Source organism: Crocodylus siamensis, chromosome 4 (genome assembly GCF_052110815.1).
Source record: "Crocodylus siamensis isolate JL-2025a chromosome 4, ASM5211081v1, whole genome shotgun sequence".
NCBI lineage: Eukaryota > Metazoa > Chordata > Crocodylia > Crocodylidae > Crocodylus > Crocodylus siamensis.
Genome location: NC_143398.1, coordinates 44,428,356 through 44,449,997, shown reverse-complemented (window position 1 = coordinate 44,449,997; position 21,642 = coordinate 44,428,356). Strand labels below are relative to the sequence as shown.

General features: G+C 44.2%; 1 protein-coding gene across 3 annotated transcripts in view; it reads left to right on the top strand.

The window, feature by feature from the left end:
- The window catches only part of CPED1 (cadherin like and PC-esterase domain containing 1), a 243,408-nt gene that overhangs the window by 75,715 nt on the left and 146,051 nt on the right, over positions 1 to 21,642 (top strand). For all 3 annotated transcript variants that reach the window (XM_090042204.1, XM_090042203.1, XM_090042205.1), the window contains 4 exons: positions 9,272 to 9,414; positions 16,168 to 16,240; positions 18,744 to 18,911; positions 19,600 to 19,704. In XM_090042204.1, coding sequence (XP_089898330.1) covers positions 9,272 to 9,414; positions 16,168 to 16,240; positions 18,744 to 18,911; positions 19,600 to 19,704 — 489 coding nt within the window. The remainder of the gene's footprint in view (positions 1 to 9,271; positions 9,415 to 16,167; positions 16,241 to 18,743; positions 18,912 to 19,599; positions 19,705 to 21,642) is intronic.

The following is a 21,642-nucleotide window of genomic DNA, read 5'->3' as shown; positions in this document are numbered from 1 at the left end:
CCAGCGGATCATGGTGGACCCAAGGCCACAGTTGGCCAGTTTCACCAAGAGGTGATCATGGGATATCAGACTGAAGGCTTTTTGAAGTCAAGATATATGACATCAATCTCTTCTCCCTTGTCCAGGTGATAGGTCACCTGGTCGTAGAGGGAAATGAGATTGGTCAAGCAAGACCTACCTGCAGCAAACTTGTGCTGGCTATCCCTCAGGATGTTGCCATCTGCCAGTCCATTAAGGATGGCCTCTTTAATAAACTTGTCTAAGACCTTCCCCAGGATAGAAGTCAGGCTGATGCGCCTATAGTTAACCGGCTCCACGTTCCTCCCTTTCTTGAAGATAGGCACCACATTGGCCTTCTTCCAGTCTTTGTGCACTACACCAGGGCACCAGGAGTTTTCAAAGATCTGTGCCAGAGGCTGGGCTATAATGCTCACCAGCTCCTTAAGTACCCTGGGGTGTAGATCGTCAGGGCTGGCTGACTTGAAGGTATTCAGCCTCTCAAGGTGTTCCTTCACAAGATCAGCATTGATGGAGGGCAGGGGATCTCCCTCACCTGGACCTCACTGTCCTGTGGTGGGAATGGTGTCCTATGGGACTGATGAAAAACTGATGCAAAGTACCCATTTAATAGGTTGGCTTTTTCCTGGGCGTCAGTTGTCAGCTGTCCCATCTGGTTTAGCAGGGGTTCAATATTGCCCTTGCTTTTCCTCTGGCTCCCACGTATCTGAAAAAGGACTTTTTATTGTCCTTGATACTCAAAGCTAGTTCGAGTTCAGTTGCAGCCTTGTCTTTCCTGGTTTGCTCCTTGCAGGACCAGACCGGACCAGTGAAGAATATTCCTCCTTGGAAGTGAATCCTATCCTCCATCCTTTGTAGGCCTTTATTTTTAGCCACAGGAGGTCTGCTAGATCCCTGGAGAGCCAGGTCCATCTGAGATTCTTGAAAGAAGCAGCATTTCTAATAATTGGGGATAAACACTTGTCAGGTCTTTCTCCTTCCAGGAATTGGGTCCTTGGAAGTCTGCCCATGCATTCTTGGAAGGCCCATATCCTGCTTTAGGAGCAATATGAAGAAAACTCTTAGTCTGTCACCTGTACTCCACCAAAAACTACTATTGTGTCCAAGAAACCACAGTTAATCCTCTCACTTCTCAAAAAACTAATGTAGAAGACATTGAACTCACCAGGAAAATTTTTGTTGACTTCATTCGTTATTAGACTTGTCTTTAATTAGCAAGAACTATAGAGAAAATGTTGCTGGAAGACTTCTCTTTCTCTTCCTGTATTGCAGCTTTAAAAACTAAATCCTTGGTGACTACCAGTATGCCATAAATGATAAAACGATGCCACAGAACATTTTCCATTCAAGTGAATTAAAACGGGTTTAAGGCAGTGAAAATTTGTGGCCGAAACTATTTAATAGTCTTCCTTTAAAAATAGATTATGTAGAAAAAATAGCATAAATAAGATATTTACTATGCAGAATATCTGAATAATATCTTGGCTTCCACCTTCTTCAAGTCCTGTCTCAAAGATGCAGGGAAATGGTTTCACATAATAATAAATCTTGGGGTGGAATAAATAGACATACTCAACAGCTAGCACTATAAACTTGTGATACATTACTGCACTGTCTTCCTTATGATGTATTCAGGAGCCATTGTTTTCGATTATGGGTACATTTTTCTCCCATTACCCACTTCACAACTTTTTCTATCTACAGTGATTGATAAGGAGGCAGCGTGTAGACCTGTGTATGATAAGTAATAGGCAGTACGAGGCATGTCTACACAAGATGTTTGCTGCACAGCAGACTAATTAGCCGTGTAGTAAAACATTGCTGTCTACACCTGCAACCCTATTAGGTTGCAGTAGACTAATAAACACCTCTGCAGGGTCGTCCTGCTAAACACAAGTACTACCCTGCGGCAGTGTTGTTTTGTGTGCCCCAGCACACACAAATCTTTGTAGACATGGGTGAAAAAAAATTATCAAGTATAGACAATGATAAAGGAAAGCTAACTGCAGATATAAGACTGACGTGGAAAATGAAGCGTAGCCTCTTACCAAAGATTCATTCTGTAGTAGGATAAAACACAGACACATTTAAAGAAAAGCTTTCGCTGACAAGCCTGTGTGGTTATGCAGATCCCCCTAGTGGTGGGATACTGGCAGATCTACTGCGCAGATGAATTCTCCATTGAGGGCACCTTGGTTTGAAAAACTATCTCCAACTTCCAATCCATGCATCTTGGAAGAAAAACCTCCATTTGACTCTTATTGACATAATTTCTTGGATTTTTCTACAACCTTCAGAAGTTTAGGTATTTAACAAGAAGTGAACACCACACTCAGATATAATAATGGTTTTGTCTGCCATCTAATCTAGAAGGTCACAGTCAGTGTTTTGTAAAAGGGACCAGCAAAGCAGCTTCTCTGAGAAATCATATATAAATCCTACAAAAATATGAAGCACTGCGCCTTCAAATTTTTAACCATAATTTAGCAGAGAGCCTAAATAGTTTTCCGTGCTCAGTCCTAGAACAGTATACCTTGTTTCTTGTCGTATTAATGTGCTCTTGGAGTAGTTGCATCCCTAGCAATTGGTCCTTAAGGCCATGATGCTGATCAAGGAAGGCTTCCTCTGCTGAGATGAGATACTCTTATTCAACATTGTGTATCTGTTTATGAAGTGTTCTCCTTGCATTGATTTCCCAGTCCTGGGCTCTAGCTTTCTTTGAGGCTATTGTTGTTATCTGCCCCAAATTCTGTCCTTATGTCAGCTGGTTGGCCCAGAACCAACTAGATGTCCTGAAGTCAGTTGCTGACCCCAGTTGCTCTGTAACAAACTCCTCTCCTTCAAAAGGAGATGGACTGGTCATTAAAGGCAGGAGTGACATTTCCTCCTCATCTTCCAGCCAGCCAAGTCTGGGGATGGATGGATGAATGAACAGTTGTGGGGGCTAGATGAGAGGAAGGAGGCGAGAAGGGAGGCAAAGAACAATTAGGCATATGGCTGACCTGTTTATCCTGCTGATGTGGAATTACGAGTCCCAAAGACTTCTGGATGCAGTGTATTTCAGCAAAGCTTCTACAGTTTGTACCTACTAAGTGTTGCCAGTTATGCCAGCCAGAGGGCATTAAAGTTCAGTATGCAGAACAAAAGTCACACATACTATTCAACATGCCCATAAAGAGGAAGTGAAGATAGAAGGAGAAAGTGTGCATAGGCTAAAACCAATTTAATCCTGGCAGGATTATTGTTCATCGGACAGATCCTTAATTAAGGTAATGTCGTGAGACTTTACACTGCTGTGGTGACACAAAGGGGCACTACCTTGCCTAAGAATCTGTCCCCGCAGGTTCATTGACAAAGAACATGCAGGAGAAGAAGCTATCTCAAAGGAATAACTAAATTTAAAATAATCTGCAGACCTGTGTATGCCTCACTTTTAATCCCTCCTTGAGCATGTATGCATGAAATTGCAAATAGGAATTATGTGATTAAATCAAATGTAGTCTTCCTTTCGGGCCTTTAATTGATGTGTACTTCTGGCAGAGTACAATAGAATGAAATAATTTATGGCACTGAAATCACAAAGCTTATTTTAAATGACTTGGAGGTTTGTGGATTTTTTTTAAATCTTATGTCAAAGAGGAATTAAGAAAAGGCAATTCATATTTTTGTTTTTTTAAATCTAATGTCAAAGAGGAATAAGAAAATACATTTTAATATTAATATTGACATAGGCAATTGATTTATTTTTCAAGTGCGCTAAAACTAATGAGCTAAATCCCTGTTAAGAATATTTGTCTTGAGATGTTATTTCTTTTAAAGAAGATGCTGGTTTACTGGTTTAATGAAAAATGTATCAATTTGCAAATTTTCTCAGAGGCATGCATTTTACATAAATGTGTGCAACATACTCATTGGATCTGTATCCATTCAGCATGTGAATGAACACTTTCAGGCACCTGGGAAACTTTGGAATTTCCTGTACAAGAAAGCCCTGTAGCATGCCTACATCTGTGCAAGTGCACTCCTCCCCCTCCCCTTCCTTCCTCTTCCCCTCTCCCACACCCTGCTTCCCACACCTGTATCACATCAGTCTTCGCAAAAGCCCTCAGTGCCCACAAAATCAGTGCACTTTGAAGATTAACTTGCTAAACCTTAATCCTTTTCTACTCTCTATTCAACATTTTGCCAGTGGAGTTATTCTTTTCTAGACTGAATACCAGGGATTGCCATCAAATTTTAACACTTTATTCCTACTTTTTGGTCAACAAACCAAGATTAGCATAAAAAATATCTCTCTTCAGGCCTGCGTTTCATACTCATCAGTACTACTTTTAACTAGATGTTAATAGCTGATATGGAGTGATATGAGCCTTGCCCAAACAGACAGTCCACTGCCTTTGCAAGCTAAGAGGATAGGTCTGCAGATGTACAGGTTTTAATATTTGGGCTTTTGGGGGCACAGCCATATGACACACAGAGACACTCAAACGCTGAGGTTTCTTTTATCACTTCCAGATGTGTACACACAATCCATGTAGCATGCCATTTCTACTGAATGACCAGGGGTCCTCTTGTTGCTACTTGGAAGCAGCTCATCACTCATCAACTTAGAGACACACTGTTTGCAAAGCAGTCCTTCAGCCTGGGAAGTTACTTAAGGAAGGCCTTAAGGAAAGCCTTGTATAAGCATCTGGAGAAGGGAAGGCTGATCCAAGCAGGCAGCATGGATTTATGAAAAACAAATCATGTCAAACAAATCTGGTCTCTGTCTTTGACAAAGTAACAGCTTGGGTAGAATGGGAATGCTGTGGCTTTAGTGTATCTGGACTTCAGCAAGGCTTTTGACAAGGTCCCGCATGACCTTTTCTTAAACAAATTGGAGAAATGTGGACTGGATAAATCTACTATAAGGAGGTAGATAACTGGCTGCATAGCTGCAAGCAAAGGGTAATTATTAATGGGTCCATGTCAGAATGGCAGGAGGTTTCGAGTGGAGTCCCACAGGGGTCTGTCCTGGGCCTGGAGCTGTTCAGTGTATTTAATAATGATGTAGATATTGGGAGAGAAAGCTTCTTGAGCAAGTTGTGGACAGTACAAAACTGAAAAGGATTGTGAACGTGTTGGAAGATGTGAGCTTAATGAGAAGGATCTTGACAGATTGGAAAGTTGGGCTGGAGCTAACAGGATGAAGTTCAATGTGGACAAATGCAAGGTGCTACACGTCAGGAGATATAACAAAACCCCCCACACAAAACGGATGACTGGATGGATGGCAGCTCTATATAAAATGACTTGGGAGTCTTGGTAGACCACAGACTCAGTATGAGTCTGCAGTGTGATGAAGCTGCACAAAAGATGAATGTGATTTTGGGCTGCATCGATAAAAGCATTAGGTGAAAGACATGGGAGGTGATAGTGCCTCTCTACTTGGTGCTGGTTAGGCCTCATCTGGAGTAGTGTGTGCAGTTCTGGGCTCCACATCTTTAAAAGGATGTGGAAAAGCGAGAGAGGGTCTAGAGGCAGGCAACAAAGATGATTAAAGGCTTGGAAGGCAAGTCATATGAGGAGAGGCTGAAGAAGCTAGACCTGTTCAGCTTACAGAAAAGGCACTTAAGAGGGGACATGATCTCAGTCTTCAAATACTTGAAGGGCTGCCATAAAGAAGAGGGAAAGCACGTTTTGTCTCTTGCTGCAGAGAGGAGGATGTGGACCAATGGCATGAAGTTGCAGCAAAGTAAGTTTAGACTGAATATCTGGAAGTACCTCTTCATTGTTAATACAGTGAGGCAGTGGAACAGACTGCTTAGGGAAGCTGTGGATTTTCCTTCACTGGTGGTGTTCAGGAAGAGGTTGGACAGCCACTGGTAGGGGATGTTCTACCTTGGGTATCTCTATGCTTCTGAGCTTTGCTGGTTGCTTCCCACCCCCCTGACTTTCTGCAGCTTGGGTCAGGATGTTTTTTAAATTTCCACAGAAACATTGGGTGCTAGCTACAGCCAAGGCTGGGGACTTCAACTGGGGTGTGCCAGTGCTCCTGCTGCAACTAAAGCTGGAAGCTCCTGGCTAGAGGGTCTTGCCCCTCTACTCAAGGTCAACTGTTCACCATATTTGGGGTCAGGAAGGAATTTTACCCCATGGTCAGATTAGTATAGACTCTGGGGGGGTTTTGCCTTCATCTGTAGGGGGTAAGTCCCTCTATCTGAGATCTCTTGAGCATATATTGATAACATATCATAGAAGCAGGACATTGGCTGCCATGGTTCCCCTGATTTACCTTTGGCAGTTTGGGTCTGTGTTGTCATGGTTGTTTGTAGTCTTATATAGAATTCAGATTATGGTTTGTATGGGATGGTTTGGATAGAGATGATCCTGTGTCAGGCAGGGGGGGTTGGACTGCATGACATTTGGAGGTCCATTCCAGCCCTTCTGTATGATTCTATAAAATCTAATACCTGCTTCTGAGGATTTGGACTCTATGAGCACATCCAGACGAGTGTCCGTGTGACTCTTGTCCTGTCTCAACCCTCTTTGAGGCAGGGCAACAGGTACATGCAGGAACGAAAAAGTTTGCAGCATGGGGAAAAAATTAGACCTAAAATTAGGTCTAAAAAAATCGCTGTTTAAAAAAGTGGAGTAGGGCACAGTCCCGGATTGTGCCCTGAGACAATCGCAGGCTGGGTCCTCCATGGAGACACTCTGGCTGCCAGGCCACGTGTTTCAGTACCAGGGCTCCAGTGTCAGTGAGTAAGGGGTTGGGGGGGCTGGAGAAGGGGGGAGGGGACCATGGGAGGACCCCCAATGGACCTGCCCACTCCTTCAGCCCCCCCGACTCCTGCCCTGGCCATCCTCTCTACCCGCCAGCTCCCCTGAGGCCCCCTCCCCCGCCCTGGCCAGCCCCAGACCCCCCCCGAGGCCCTCTCCCCCTGCCCTGGCCAGCCCCTCCCCCTGCCCTGCCCAACTTTAACTTTGTGACTTCCTGTGCATAGAAGATTTACTTCTACAGCCTTGATATATTACCATTGTCACCTTTTTAAAATTTCCCTATAGGAATATAGAACAATTTATTTATGATAATATGAAGAGTACCAGCTGTTTAAAATACTCAGCATGTACAAAGTGTTAATACATGTGCTTGGCACATGTTTCTTGTAGTCACTAAAATTTGAAAAAGAGAATTGCTTATATTGAAACAAAACAGCAGATTAACAGGTGAACCATATGACATTTATTTAACAAGTATAATAGGAGGGAATCATTGGCAATGAAGGAAAATATGTTTTCTATGTAAGATGCAAAAATGAGTTTTTCCCCTAACTAATTATGTAGTCTGTGATCCAGTGTCTTCAAAATGAATTTAGACTAGGAAGCCCCTTGCAATTTCAAATGCAGTAGTGTGCCTGAAGACATTTACAAAAAAATTCTACTTCCCATCATTCGTACTGCTTACATGATCAAACTGGAGAAAGGTTCCAAACGGTCTAGAAAATTCTGTATGTATAGTGTCAGTGTAGTAATATGTAGCCATATCCATATTTATATATAGAGAGAGGCTATTGAAAGGTTCAGAGCAGTAATTTGCCATCCTTGGGCATCAACATATAGCTTTTTTGGTGCTTTTTTGTGTGCAATAATTCTCTAAAGAAGATCCTCAGCAATGCTTTTATAATAAATGATTGCATTACAATGTGTGTTTTTATAGTATACTAGCAAGTTGCCCATTAAGCATGATGGGGAGGGGGGCGGGTGGAGATGGGCACGGCCACCCACCACCCCACACCGCCACTGCCTCCCAGGAGCCGGGGGTGGAGAGGGGGGAAGATTGCCTCGCTGTCCCCTCTGTCCCCTCTGTCCCCCTCCGCCAGCACCCCACGCTGCCACCACCTCCAAGGAGCAGGGCTAGGGGGCAAAAGCAAGGCCAGCAATTCTGGTCTTGCCCCCCTGCTCCATCTCTTCCATCCCTGCCATTGTGGTGGCACTCCACTGCCCCATTCCATCCACACTGTCCTCTCCGTCCCCCTTCTCCACCACCCCACGTAGCCACCGCTGCCTTCAAGTTCAAGAGTTCCTGGAGTTCCACCCCCTGCTCCGGGCCCTGCACTGCGACACCTCCTCCCCTTCTTCTTCCCCACATTTGGCCGTCTGTCTGTGAGGAGCACTCTGGTTGTTTCAGTAAGCATTGTGATTGGCTGCCAAGACAACCAATCAGAGTGCTCCAAGAGCATTATGGACAGACAGAAAGACGCACAGACAGATGAACTAAGCCCTTTATCTGTATAGAATTATTATAGACCAGTGGGGGTCAAGATTTTTAGTAGGCATGCCACAAATTCAGCTTCATGCCTCCCTCCTCACCATGATCCCCTTGTGCCACCATGATCCCCTTTCCCTACCTGATCTGCTGCTCTTCTGCCTTCTGCCTGCCCACTCTCCAAGCTCCTGCATGCCACACACAGGCTGCCCGTGCCACTTGTTGCTACATGCTTCAGATTGACCACTTCTGTTGTAGAACATTGCTACAGAGTATTATGTTAAAATCATAATGTAATTATGGAACACGTGCAGCCCCTTCTGTGGGCACAGAGGATCCTAATACAGCAGGATTGAGCTTCAGTGATGTGATGGATGGATTTGGCTGAGTGATAGAAGTATATAAAAGGGCAGTGTATACAGAGCCTGTGTATGAGGATTCATGAGGCTAAATTCCTCCTGTGAGGTGCATTCAGGAGCTCCATCATTGTTGCAAGGTATGAGCATTGGTAACTGAGCAGCTACTTGGCTACCAGCCTTCATAAAAGAGAAATTCCTTTTACTTTGACAACTGTTCTTTTTATCCTTGCCCCTGTCCATTCATTAAACTTGTTTACTCATATTCAAAGGAGAAGCAGAACAGTATTTTGGCCTAATACATTAGCAAGAAGAAAGGATTTTACTTTGTGCTGCTTCTGTACACACACGATTGATATCAGAAAATTTTATCAAAATGAATTTAGGCTGAGAGACTATTGCATCTCCAGGCCATGCTCTTTGATAGCAGTTATTGCACAGCTTATTTCAAATTTGCTTATTTATAAATGCAAATACGTCTCTGTTAGCACACTGAGTGGAATATTTAATATTGTTCTTTAATGTGGCACATGTAGCAAACAAAGGGAGTATTTTAAACAATGTGACTTCTGCCAGCCTTTAATACATGATCTTAAAAAGTGAATCAAGATATGTGTTTAAGAATCTGTGTTATGATTATCTTTTACAGCTGCAAACATTTTTTGAGATGTTCTTTAGATCCAGTTCTCCTCAGCAGGCCTTTGATAATATGAAAGAAACTATAAGCAAACTCTTACTGATAGCTGAAGTACTGAGTGAATCATCCATCTCAGGACCAAAGACCTTCAGTCGGTAAGTAGCTTGCAATAAAAAAGCAAATTAGCTATTGTCAAGTTGTTCTTTAGAATATTGTGAAGAGTAACACAGAGTACAGAACTTCTTATATAACAAATAAATCTATATTTTACACTGCTTTTAGACTGAATTAAGGACATCTGCATTGTTTACCAGATGGTGTCCAATGCCATTGGTGTTCAAAAAAAGTCAAAGAGGTTCATTGAGCACTTAGGGGCAGACTCTGTCTTGTTTTATTCCTTATTCCTCATTGTGCTCTATTTAATGAAAGAGTCCCAACATACATAAAGCCACCTTTAGGTACCTCCAGTGCTTCACCACCTTAAAGAAATGCAAAAATTTATTACTCGTGGTTCAGAAGACAGCTGGCTGGGGCTGCTCTAACTTGGGCTGAATTAAGGAATTATACTTGTTTTGGATATTAGCACAATTGTTGAGTACTACACATGAGAAGCTTCTGAGGCTTATAGCCCTGGTCCAGATTTACCTTGGAGGTGCCTACATTTAGGCATTTGATTACCTAAAAGTGTGCCTGGGAGAGTGAACTATTTAGTGTTGGTTTATGGCTGCTTGCTGATGTTAAAAAAACAAAACCAAAAAAACACGCACTTTACTGGAAAAAGCAGCACATTACTTTGGCTTGGCTCTGCAGTGTCTGTATAGTTTGGGTGCTTCAGTGGGGCTTTTTTTCACTTTTAACTAAAGCTGATTCAATCAGCTGTTAGATAAAAGCACCAAAAAACCCTCACTAAAGCTCCCAGTTTATACAGATGCTGCAGAGCCGGTTCCAACTAACATGCTGCCTCTTCTGGACATGCAGTGTGCTTGGTGCAGGAGCGCACTGAGTTTAAAGTAAAGCGCCACTTTTTTTTTAAATGTCTGCAAACAGCCTACTGCATGCCTAGACTGTCTGTCCAGAGATAGGGTCCATTTAAAGCATTATTCAAGAAAGCCAAGAGGTACCTACAGGTAGCTAACAGAAATATAAGTACAGAGCTATGTCTCAATTCCTACCCATCATCAGTGCTTTCATGTTTGACTCATACTATATATTTAGGCTCCCTGTACATTTGGAATTCAGAATGCCTCGTCCTCCTTCAGTTATGGTGCCCAAACTGCTTAGTGCTTGGAACGCTTGTCCATGAAGCTGTCTGTGCTTCTACGGTTGCTTTCTTTTTTTTAATTAGTGGCTGTGTAACTGGTTCAGAGAGGCATACATTTTCTTGGGCAACAGCCTACTTTGTTGGTTGCTGTGAATGAAGTAAACTGTTTCCTATGAAAGCTTATGCCTCTCGGAACCACTTATTTTCTAAGGTGCCACCATGCCCTGCTTTGTGCTTAATTTCAAACTAACATGGTTTATACCTCTCAGTGACTGACAGGGACCAGACCCCAGATTTCTCCCTACCCAGGGGAGTGCCATAATCACTAAGCTCCCTCTTGTTCTCCTGACCCCATGGTTCTTGTAATCTCAGCTGCCCAGGAGCCCAGTATTAACTAGCAGTGTTGAGGATGCCCCCATTTGGGCTGTTGTATAGCAGGGTGATTAGAGCACTTTCCTGGGAAACTGGAAATATAGATTTATACCTCCTCAGGGTGAGAGAACTTAGATTTCAGGTGAAGGTATCACAAAGCTAGCTAATTTATCTTGCCCTTCTTGGGGCTTGGGTTTCACCTCAGCATCAGACTGGATTCCAGTAGGGTTAGGCAAAAGTTAGGAGTCTGCCTGATCAAACGATATTGTTTTTATTCATACCCAGAAGCCCAATTAAAGAAGCTTAGGGAATTTTGCAATCTGAACTGGAGGCATTGCTTGGATCTAAGCTTATCTCCTAATGAATTTTGTGCCATATGGACTATGCCCAAAGTGGATTACTCTTTCAGTGCACGTATATTTAACCTAAATCCCATTTAACCTATTTCTAGGTGCCTTTAAGACAAAACTGGATCAGGCACTAAGCTACTACAGTCACTTGTATAGGATTTTAGTTTTATATGGAGGAGGCACTTTACTTTTTGACATTAAATATGCATGCTTTATACAGCTATTTGAGAGCCTAGCTGTTTTCATAGCAATAACATAAACATAATTCACAGATTCATAGACATTAGGGCTGGAAGGGACCTCGGAAGATCATTGAGTCCAGCCCCCCGCCCAAAGGCAGGAAGTCAGCTGGGGTCATAGGATCCCAGCAAGATAAGTATCCAATTTACTCTTGAAGGTGTTCAGTGTAGGTGCTTGAACCACCTCTGATGGCAGGCTATTCCAGACCTTGGGGGCTTAGACAGTGAAGAAATTCTTCCTTATGTCCAGCCTGAAATGGTCTTGCAGTAGTTTATGACTGTTCGACCTTGGCATCCCTTGGGGTGCTCTGGTGAACAAACGTTCCCCCATATACTGGTGGTCACCCCGATAAACTTATACGTGGCCGTCAGATCATCCCTGAGCCTGCACTTTTCCAGGCTAAAGAGCCCCGTGGCTCTCAGCCTGTCGTGGTATGGTCTGTTTTCCTGACCTCTGATCATGCGCATGTGTGACTGCTGGGTTGTGATTCCCCTTTCTCAGGTAGTTGTAGTCCTGTAGGTGTCACTATCCTCTTGGGACCACTTCGGTATCAGAGCAGCTCTCTTTCGCCCAAGTCCCCGACCTTGTTCTCGCCCACCACGACTTGATGTTCTTCAGTGTCAAGGTTGGTTTGTTGTATACTCTGTGGGCCAGGTCCCTCAGCAGTCACATCCCGGCCTAACGCCACCTCTAGTGCGTTCTTTTTCTGTGGGTCCGATTTTTCGGTGGTGGGGTAATATTCCCTCTCCACTTGGCCTGTCCCTGTCCGGGTGCTCACCGACCAGCTTGACCCACGTTCCTTCTTTCCTTCTCCCTGTTTGACCCTGTACGAGGTCGCAGCACAGGTTTGGACTCACCTAAAGCACCCTCAACCCTATTTCTGTGAAGATGCCCCCTCAGCTATCCCAGCTAAGGTATCCGCCATCTGGAAAACAAAACCATAAACAGACTTAAAGACCAGCTCCTTGACCCCTCTACAGCCTGAGGATCCTATCTGGACCTCCTCAGTCCTCCTGGGTTGTCCCTGGCCCCTAATCTCCCTAGTGCCGTTACAGTTTCCTGGCACGGTGGCTTGGCGGCGATCCCCACCCTGACTATACCCTCTCAGGGCTCTCCTGGGTCTTCTCCCCCTCTGTGTGGCAGAGTCTCTGCACCGCTGCCCCGGCACTCCACCTGTGGGTCACGCTGTCTTCGGGTTCGTATCCCATTGGGCCCTCCATGGCCGTGCTTCCTGCTCCTCTTATGTCAGGAGCAGCCTACAGCCACGCTGTCTGCCTCTGCTCCTTTGGAGCCCCGCTGTCGGCCACCACCACCGCTTTTCTCCCTGGTGGAGCTGGTAGCTGCCCCTCCCTGGGGCTCTCAGCCCCTCTTGCTGGCGGAGCTGTTAATTGCTCTGTCCTGCGGCTATCCAGCCCTTCCGCGGCCACAGCTGCTGCTTTTAACTTCCCCAGCTGGTGTCCTTCCCTGACGTCACCGGCTGGACGCACCTGTATAAACAAGCGGTGGACGCGCCGCACGGGTCCTCTTGGCGGCGTTGCGTGTTCCTCCTCGGGTTCTGCAGGTAAGCCCAGTTCACTAGTTGTCTCCCCGGGACAGCGTGGCTCTTCTCTGGACTCTCTCAGGCTTCTCCACATCCTTTTTGAATTGTGGGGCCCAAAACTGGATGCAGTACTCCAGCTGCAGCCTCACCAAGGGGAGAATGATGTCCCGGGATTTGCTTGAGAAGCATGTATGGATGCAAGCCAGCATTTTGGTTGCTTTACTAGTGGCAGCGTCGCATTGCAGGCTTATGTTCATCTTGTGGTTAATGATGACCCCCAAGTCTCTTTCTTCCATAGTGCTAGCCAGCGTAGCACTGCTGAGCCAATAAGGATGCTGTAGGCTTTTCCTCCCAAGGTGGAGAAACTTGCATTTTTCAGCATTAAACACCATCAGGTTCTCGTTCGCCCATTTGCTGAGCCTGTCCAGGTCAGCGTGGGTCGCCCTCGTGTCTTCAGGTGTGGATGCTTTGCCCCAAAGTTTGGTGTCAACGATGAACTTGGCCAGTCCGCTTCTGACTCCAATGTCCACATCATTAATGAAGACGTTGAACAATATGGGTCCAAGGACGTAGCCTCAGGGGACCTTGCTGGTCACAGGGCACCATGACAATTGACTTTGGTAAATTACCACCCTCTGGGTCCAACCATGGAGCCAATTTCCAAGCCAGCGGATCATGGTGGACCCAAGGCCACAATTGGCCAGTTTCACCAAGAGGTGATCATGGGACGCCAGATCGAAGGCTTTTTTGAAGTGAGGTTATATGACATCAATCTCTTCTCCCTTGTCCAGGTGACAGGTCACCTGGTCGTAGAAGGAAATGAGATTGATCAACTAAGACCTTCCCGCAACAAACCCGTGCTGGCTATCCCTCAGGATGTTGGTGTCGGCCAGTCCATTAAGGATGGCCTCTTTAATAAACTTGTCTAAGACCTTCCCCAGGATAGGAGTCAGGCTGATAGGCCTATAGTTAACCGGATCCACTTTTTTCCCTTTCTTGAAGATAGGCACTACATTGGCCTTCTTCCAGTCTTTGGGCACTACACCAAAGCACCAGGAGTTCTCGAAGATCTGTGCCAGGGACTGGGCTATAATGCTCACCAGCTCCTTGAGCACCCTGGGGTGTAGATTGTCAGGACCCACTGACTTGAAAGTATCCAGCCTCTCAAGGTGTTCCTTCACAAGGTCAGCATTGATGGAGGACAGGGAATCTCCCTCACCCAGACCTCCCTGTCCCATAGTGGGCATGGGCGTCCCTTTGGACTGATGAAAAACTGATGCAAAGTACCCATTTAATAGGTTGGCTTTTTCCTGGGCGTCAGTTTTCAGTTGTTCCATCTGGTTTAGCAGGGGTTCAGTATTGCCCTTGCTTATCCTCCGGCTCCCCACATATCTGAAAAAGGACTTTTTATTGTCCTTGATACTCAGAGCTAATTGGAGTTCAGTTGCAGCCTTGGCTTTCCTGGTTTGCTCCCTGCAGAACCGGACTGGACCAGACCAGTGAAGAATATTCCTCCTTGGAAGTGAATCTCATCCTCCATCCTTTGTAGGCCTTTCTTTTTAGCCTCAGGAGGTCTGCTAGATCCCTGGAGAGCCAGGGGGGCTGCTGTGCCCTCCTGCTGCCTTTCCTCCGAGATGGAATAGAATTAGCTTGTGCATTGAGGTTCGCTCCCTTGAGGAGCAACCACTCTTCCTGAACTCCCCTCCTCCTGGGAGGGAGGAAAGGAGAGAGAGAGAGAGAGAGAGAGAAGGAGAGAGAGAGTTGTAATGACTGGAGAGCTATCTTCTGAGTTCTGCAAAAGCTGCTAATTTTGGTTTACACAATTTTACACAAACAAAACGGATGTGTTTGTGTACGTGGCCTCCAGTATATGACCTCATGTTCCATTTGGAGTTCTTGACCCACGTGATATGAATGATGTGAAGCCTCTTTAAATCCCACTATGCAACAAAACTCAGTGGGATCATATGAAACCAATGAGTTTTGCTGCTCTCACCCTCTTACAATATACGTTTACCTAGAATGCCAGGTGGCTGCTTGCCGGAATCCATGGCATCCAAGACCTTTTCTCGTTCTCTCTAACTTCTTTACATGATAGTTACTAAAAGTTTAAAAAACAAAATAACAAAAAAATGGATAACACAAGGGGATGTATCAAAGGCCAAACTTTAGGTGACCCATCTGGGCACGGTGTTAAAGCATACCGGTTTATTAAATTATTGCATGTTTATTAAATTATTATTCAAGCATGCCGGTTTCTATAGTCTGTACAACAGAAGGGAGTGACATCCAGTCCAATTGCTTTCAACTCCTCATTCTAAATGACCAGCTACGGATTATTTATTTATTGTAGCTGGGTTGACTGAGGACAGCTTTAGCATGAATCCAGAGTATGGCCAGAACTCCCACCTGTGAGTCTATAACAAGAAGCTTTAACTGCCCCCTCTACCCAGTAACAGAGCCTATAGCCCACCATTTGTCTGCACCCCAGCTGTGTAAATTATAGTAGCTCCAATGGAAGAATGCACCAGCTGTTTATTTGCACATGTTTGCCTGCATTACTACTGATCTTTCTTTCTTTTATGTAGAGTATCTCAGAAGCACTGGAACAGGTTACCTAGAGAGGTGGTAGAATCTCTAGCCTTGGAGGATTTTAAGGCTCAGCTCGACAAAGCCGTGGCTGGAATTATTTAGCTGGGGATGGTCCTGTGTTGAGTAGGGGTTGACTAGACCTGCTGAGGTGTCTTCCAACCTTAATTTTCTAATTTTCTATGATTCTATGATTCTAAGGTGTATTTTACAAGATGCATGTTTATTAAATTATTATACAGTAATATTTCATAAAGATAATGCTCAGCAGTAACAGACATCATGGATTGCCTTGTTTATTTCTATTGACCTATTAACCCACTTTGTTTATTCCTGTTGGGATATACCTTAGCCTCATTTTGCAGTGATTCATCCCCCTATCCTTTTTATTTAAATTCCCTTCTATTTAGAACCCCTGCTTATTGCAAATCCATTCATAGTGTAAGCTGTTGCCTATGAAAAGTTATGCCTCTTTGAAGCAATTTGTCTTTAAAGTGCCACTCTGCCCTACCTTCTGCGCCTCACTAAGTTTGATTTTTGAAATATTTTATTTCAGATGCAGTCTCTGTTTTCAGATGTTAACCTTTGACATTGGGTTCAATACTTCCATATATCCCATAGTTCTCAAGGTAAGAAGGCAATGACAATTTCATAACTGTGTTTTGCCACAACTAAGTGATCAGGGGGTAGGACCCGGCGCAGCACACAGGAACCGCATGCCGCGCTGGCTCCTGTCAGCATGGGCCGGACCCCAGAGCCAGCTCCTGCCTCTGCCCCCTGTGCCTGTGGCGTGGTGAGGACCTGGCCCAGCCCCATGTGACTTGCTAGTCTGGCCTTGCACTGGAGCGGGTCACAGGGCTGTAGGAGGTGCAGCTCCTATGTGCACCTCCTGGAGCTGTGTGACCCACTGTGGTGCAAACCCAGACTAGCAAGCCTCAGGGATCTGGGCCCAGCCCAGCTGGGCTGTAGAGGGGCCCCAGGACCTAGCTGGGCCTGGCACACGGTCCCCACATGCCACACTGAGTCCTGTCACCATGGACCCAGCCCGAGAGGGGGCCCAGGACCTGGCTGGGCCTGGCACGCAGTCCCCTCGTGCCTCATTGGGTCCTGTTTCCAAAAGACCAGAATGGCTGGGTGGCAAGAGCAGCCCCAGGGCCGACAGAACCAGGCTGGGCTTGGCACATGTTCCACTTGCTGCTGTGGTTAAAGGTTAGTTATGGGCCCTGGGCAGGGAGGCTGTGGCCCTGCAGGGGGGAGCTGGGACTCTGGGTGGGGGGGCATTCCATGTGCTGTGGTGGGGGGCTGCACCCTGTGGGGGCCAGGGGACCCACCCCTCCGAGCAGCCCTCACACAGTGCCCCCAGCAATTGTTCCACTCCTACCCACAGACCAACCCACATCCCTCCACATCCACCCACCCACCTCCCCCACACTCCTTATCACCCCCTTTCTAAAAACCCCAAAACCCCCCATCACACACCCATCATGTATGAAGAAAACCAACAGCACAGATCAGCACATATAGGTATTTAGAATTTATTTTTTCATGATGATAGAGACACTGGTAGGCTTCCAAGTTGCTTTAACATTTTAAATATACCAATAAAGCATTAGCCAACTTATCTCTCTCTCTCTCTCTCTCTCGAGATATGTGTATATGTAGAGTGGTTTTTTGTTTTAAATGTGGAAGAACATGGATTTTGGGGTATTTTAAAAAATTAATTTGGGATGCTGATGCAGCAGTCCAGCTGGCACAAGGGGTAGTGTCCCCAGGTATCAATTTGCTGGGCCCCAGAAGCTCCAGAGAGTGAGCAGCCCTGAGTTGCTTGCCAGGGCAGCTTTTTGTATGGAGGGGGCCAGGACAGGGCAGCTTTTTATACTGCTGGGGACAGCACAGGTACTGGCCCCGGGCTCTAGCTCCCCCTGGCTGCAGATCTGGGAGGAGCCAGGCAGGGTTATTTTGCCCCAAGTGGCACAATTTGCTCCACACCAAAGTGCAAGTCCGAGCACGTGCACTGAGACAAAAAGCCCCAGCTCAGATTTGCACCACTTCTTTTTGAGCTGCTGAAAGCATACGTGCTTGCATGTGTGGACGCACCCAAAATGGCCAAAACTGCTTTAAACTAAACCTGGATGGATGTAGTATCAGACTTAACTGATTTAGGTTAAATTAGTTTCTTGAATTACTGTCCCAGATCCCCTCCAGCCTCAAGTTAATTCACAGTCCCCCAGCATCTCCCCTGTAAACCGCCTTCACAGGGTGGGTGGGCTAGCCTTAGCCCAAGCCTGGCCAAGCAGGGAGTCATGCTCTAGTTTTCCTCAGCTTCTGGCCTGGGCCATTGCAGGCATGTGGCTGTATATCCAGAATCAAAAGTGAATATCTGTTCAATTGCTTATTGGTTCAATCTACACAGTTTAGACCAGGGGTCTAAATTTTTCTAAATTGCGGACCAGCAAACTGTAGAACAGAAGTGACCGTGGACTGGCAAACTGAGGACTGGCAAACTGTGTCTGGAAGTGACCGGCATACTGTGGAGCAGCAGCCAACCCTTTTTTATACTGAGTATTATACTTTGCAGTATGCTGGTCACTTCCAGACTTCTGGTCCAGCAGCCAACCTCCTGCGGACTGGTAGCCAACCTGTACCAGACCATGGCCCAGGGGTTGGGAACCTTTGGCTTAAACTAATTTGTGAAGATTGAATCGATTAAGCTTTGGGCTTTTTGACTGTCTATACTTAGCCATAAATTATTGAGTTTTATTAGGGATTTTTTTAGCTGTCCTAACATCTTTTACTGCTTTTTTGGGTATATAAAAAGTAGATTTTTAAAAAAAGAGATTTAAAACATTGATCTGACAATGCTATATTCTTCTTAGTCCACTAGATGTCAGCAAACATTGTGTTGTATGATAGTTTCACAGTATGAAGAATAGTATTTGCCATGTTATATTTCCCTCTAATCTATTAGAAATTATATATGTCAAATTCTACTAGTTTATTTGTATTCCTGTATACATCTTATTCTTATTCACAACAGTGCCTTGTATATAAATATCTCCGGTTTTCTGAGAGCCTGATCCTGAAGCATTGACATGGTATAAACACTGTAAATTAATTTGTATTTTTTTTAAGGTGCATGAACACTTTGACTTGCAAGTTGGTGATGACTTGAATTCTCAGGACCAAATTGTAAAACAATTTCTCCTTGAAGATGCTTTCAAATTTCTTTTACCCAATAACTCTTCAACTTCCAATTTCTTTGACGTGTTAGCAAACATGCACAAACTAAGTGTGAATAAGGTAAGAGGAGATTTTTTAAGTGATTTAGTTATTATGATTTAACTGGAAATATGAAAGTCTAAATGAAAACCTTTTCTTCTGTGGGCATTTCTGCTTTCCAGTAAAATTAAAATTTAGAACAAGTATGATGTCATGCTAGCCAGACCTGTATGTAGCCATGAGAAAGATTTAATGATACCATCTCTTATGGAATTTTCTTTTTTTTAATCTTGTACCATTAAAACATCAAATTCTCAAAACTGCAGTATTTTGAATTTTTACATAAAGTAAAACTAGTGTTTTTTTACCAGTGTGACAGTTTCCCCTAACATGGTCTTTTATGATGAATTAGTCATGTAAAAAGTTTGCAAATGTAGAACTGATTTCAAATTATCAATGAAATTCAAAACCAGGACTATTTCAGCATGTCAGCATTCTGCTGTATACCTTTTCTATGCCCCTTTGTTGTGGTTGTATCCTCCTAGTGTCTCTCCTATATGAAACTAATACTGTGTAGCACACTGAGGAAGAGAAAGAGCTATCAGGAAGCTGGCTTTGTTTTCCCAGTTTTCTCTCCCCCGGCCTGGATGCAAACAAATTGGGATCCAGTTTGTATTTGCTGGCTGTGATTCCCATGTGCCAGTTAAGAATAGACAAAGCCTACTGCTCTCTATCCAGTCTACCAGCTAATCTGTCCCTTCTTTTACAGGATGGAAACTTCCAGAAGGAACATGAGCAATGCCTGTCTTTGGCAGAAATCAATTCAATCGTTGATTTTGTAAAAGAGTTGAAGAATCTGGGCCATTTTGAGCTGGTAGTGTAAATAATTTTTATTGCCTTTTTAGAATATTATCATGTGAAAGTCTCTTACAGTTATATTTGAAGGATGCTATGAAATGCCTAAGGTTAAGTGCTTATGTGTTTGCAGGACCAGTCTTGCTACTTTAGCCTTGATGCCATGTGTGGGCAGCAAACAGGCTGATAAGGTACTGCCCAAAAGGATAAAGCAAACAAGCTGAAAAGATAAGGGTTATTTAGCTTGGTCCTGAGGGGGATTCTGTTAATCTTTTTAGAAATGAAAATAAGTGCAAGAAGAATATAACATAACAGAATTTCACTTCACTGACTGACTGAAGCTCATGGAAAAGATGAGTTTCAGTGAGGAGAGAATAGCAGCTTGGCAGATCAAATGTGAAGGGGGCATTGAGGGCAAAATAAAAGATGTGACGATGCTTCTGAGATAAGTAAATAAATATGGCACTGAGGGTGGCATCCCTGAAGAAGTGGAGGCAAAAGATGGTGCAATTAATATATCAGGATCAGTAGTTACACAGCACCTTTTAATCATGATGACCAGAAATGGAGAAAGAAGTGTGAGCAGAGCGGTTGAATTAGTGTGATATGGTCAAAACAAAGCAGAATTTTGGAAGCTGGGGGAAGGCGAATTATGTTCTGGATGGACTGGGGGAGGGAGTGGGGAAGGGGAAGACAGACGATGACAAGAGATATCCAAAATGAAGCGTCAGAGGAAGGCAGAGGGATGAGCTGAAAGACTGGAAAGAGAGAAAGCTAGGTGTAGTTATGAAAGTCTGCGGCATGGATATCATGAATGAAACTATGAAAAAACAACACCACTTTAGAGTAATGGAAAGAAAGCAGGGTACCAAAGAGAGACATCTTTAGGACCCATCTTTCAACCATGGCAGTATATGTGTATGCAATTTTTAGGAAGGGTTAGGATGCTGTTATTACCTCAAGCTGTGTCTGCTTCTGTCCAAGACCTGAGAAAAAGCAATTTGTCTGATGTCTTATCTAACTTTTCTCCCAAGTATAAAGTTGGTCTCATAAAAGATATCATGAAAAAACCCCTTACCCCTAGTAGTAGTAGCAGTTTATTTATGAATTTTACCAAAACAGTACAATAAAATCAGCAATAAAAACTGCAGACATTAAAACAATTCACAAAACAGCATACAATATACTGTTCTTACTAAGAAACACAGACCATTTCACAAGCTTACACAAAATTAAAACAGGACGTAGTGTATGATGATATAAAAGATAAAATAGTATGAAGTAGTGAACAATAAAACAAAATAGGAAAACTCCATTTGATTTTAGCCCTTTTTCTTTGTGCAAGTAATGCATATATTCCTACAGAGTACAGGACAGGCTCCTAAATATTAGAGAGAAGCCAGACTATTTTACCTTCATTAGCTCAGTATTTGAAATTTCCCATTAATGGAGAGATTCATTTTCCTCTTATTTTTTTAAAAAAAGAAGACAAGGATTTAAACCATCAGTCTCATTTTTCCCACAAGACTGTACTCTGTCGGCATATTGGGTCTGACACCATGAAGAGTGAATCTCAATTTAGGTACAACGTCTCATTGTTTGTAGTTTTGCACCACAGTCAGACAGCTTTCTGGTAGGCCAAAGGAGTGTTTTATTAATCTAAAAAAAAAAGTGTGTGTGCGGTGGTGGGGGGAAACTGGAAGTTTGAGATAATATCACTGCCAGCGTATCTGTCTTCGTGCTCACATCTTTGATTCTTAAATTGATATCTTGTTTTAAGCTAAGAGGAAATGTTGGGTCAATGACTTTCAAGACATTTCTCAGGTCATTTGTTTGGAGGCTATAGAGCTGTTTAACCATTCAGACCAGGGTTTATTTGGGAAAGTAAAGGCTTCTAGAAGGTACTTCTTGGGTAGGCATAACAGATCTAATTTTCATTCAGTAGGTTAGAGTTCTT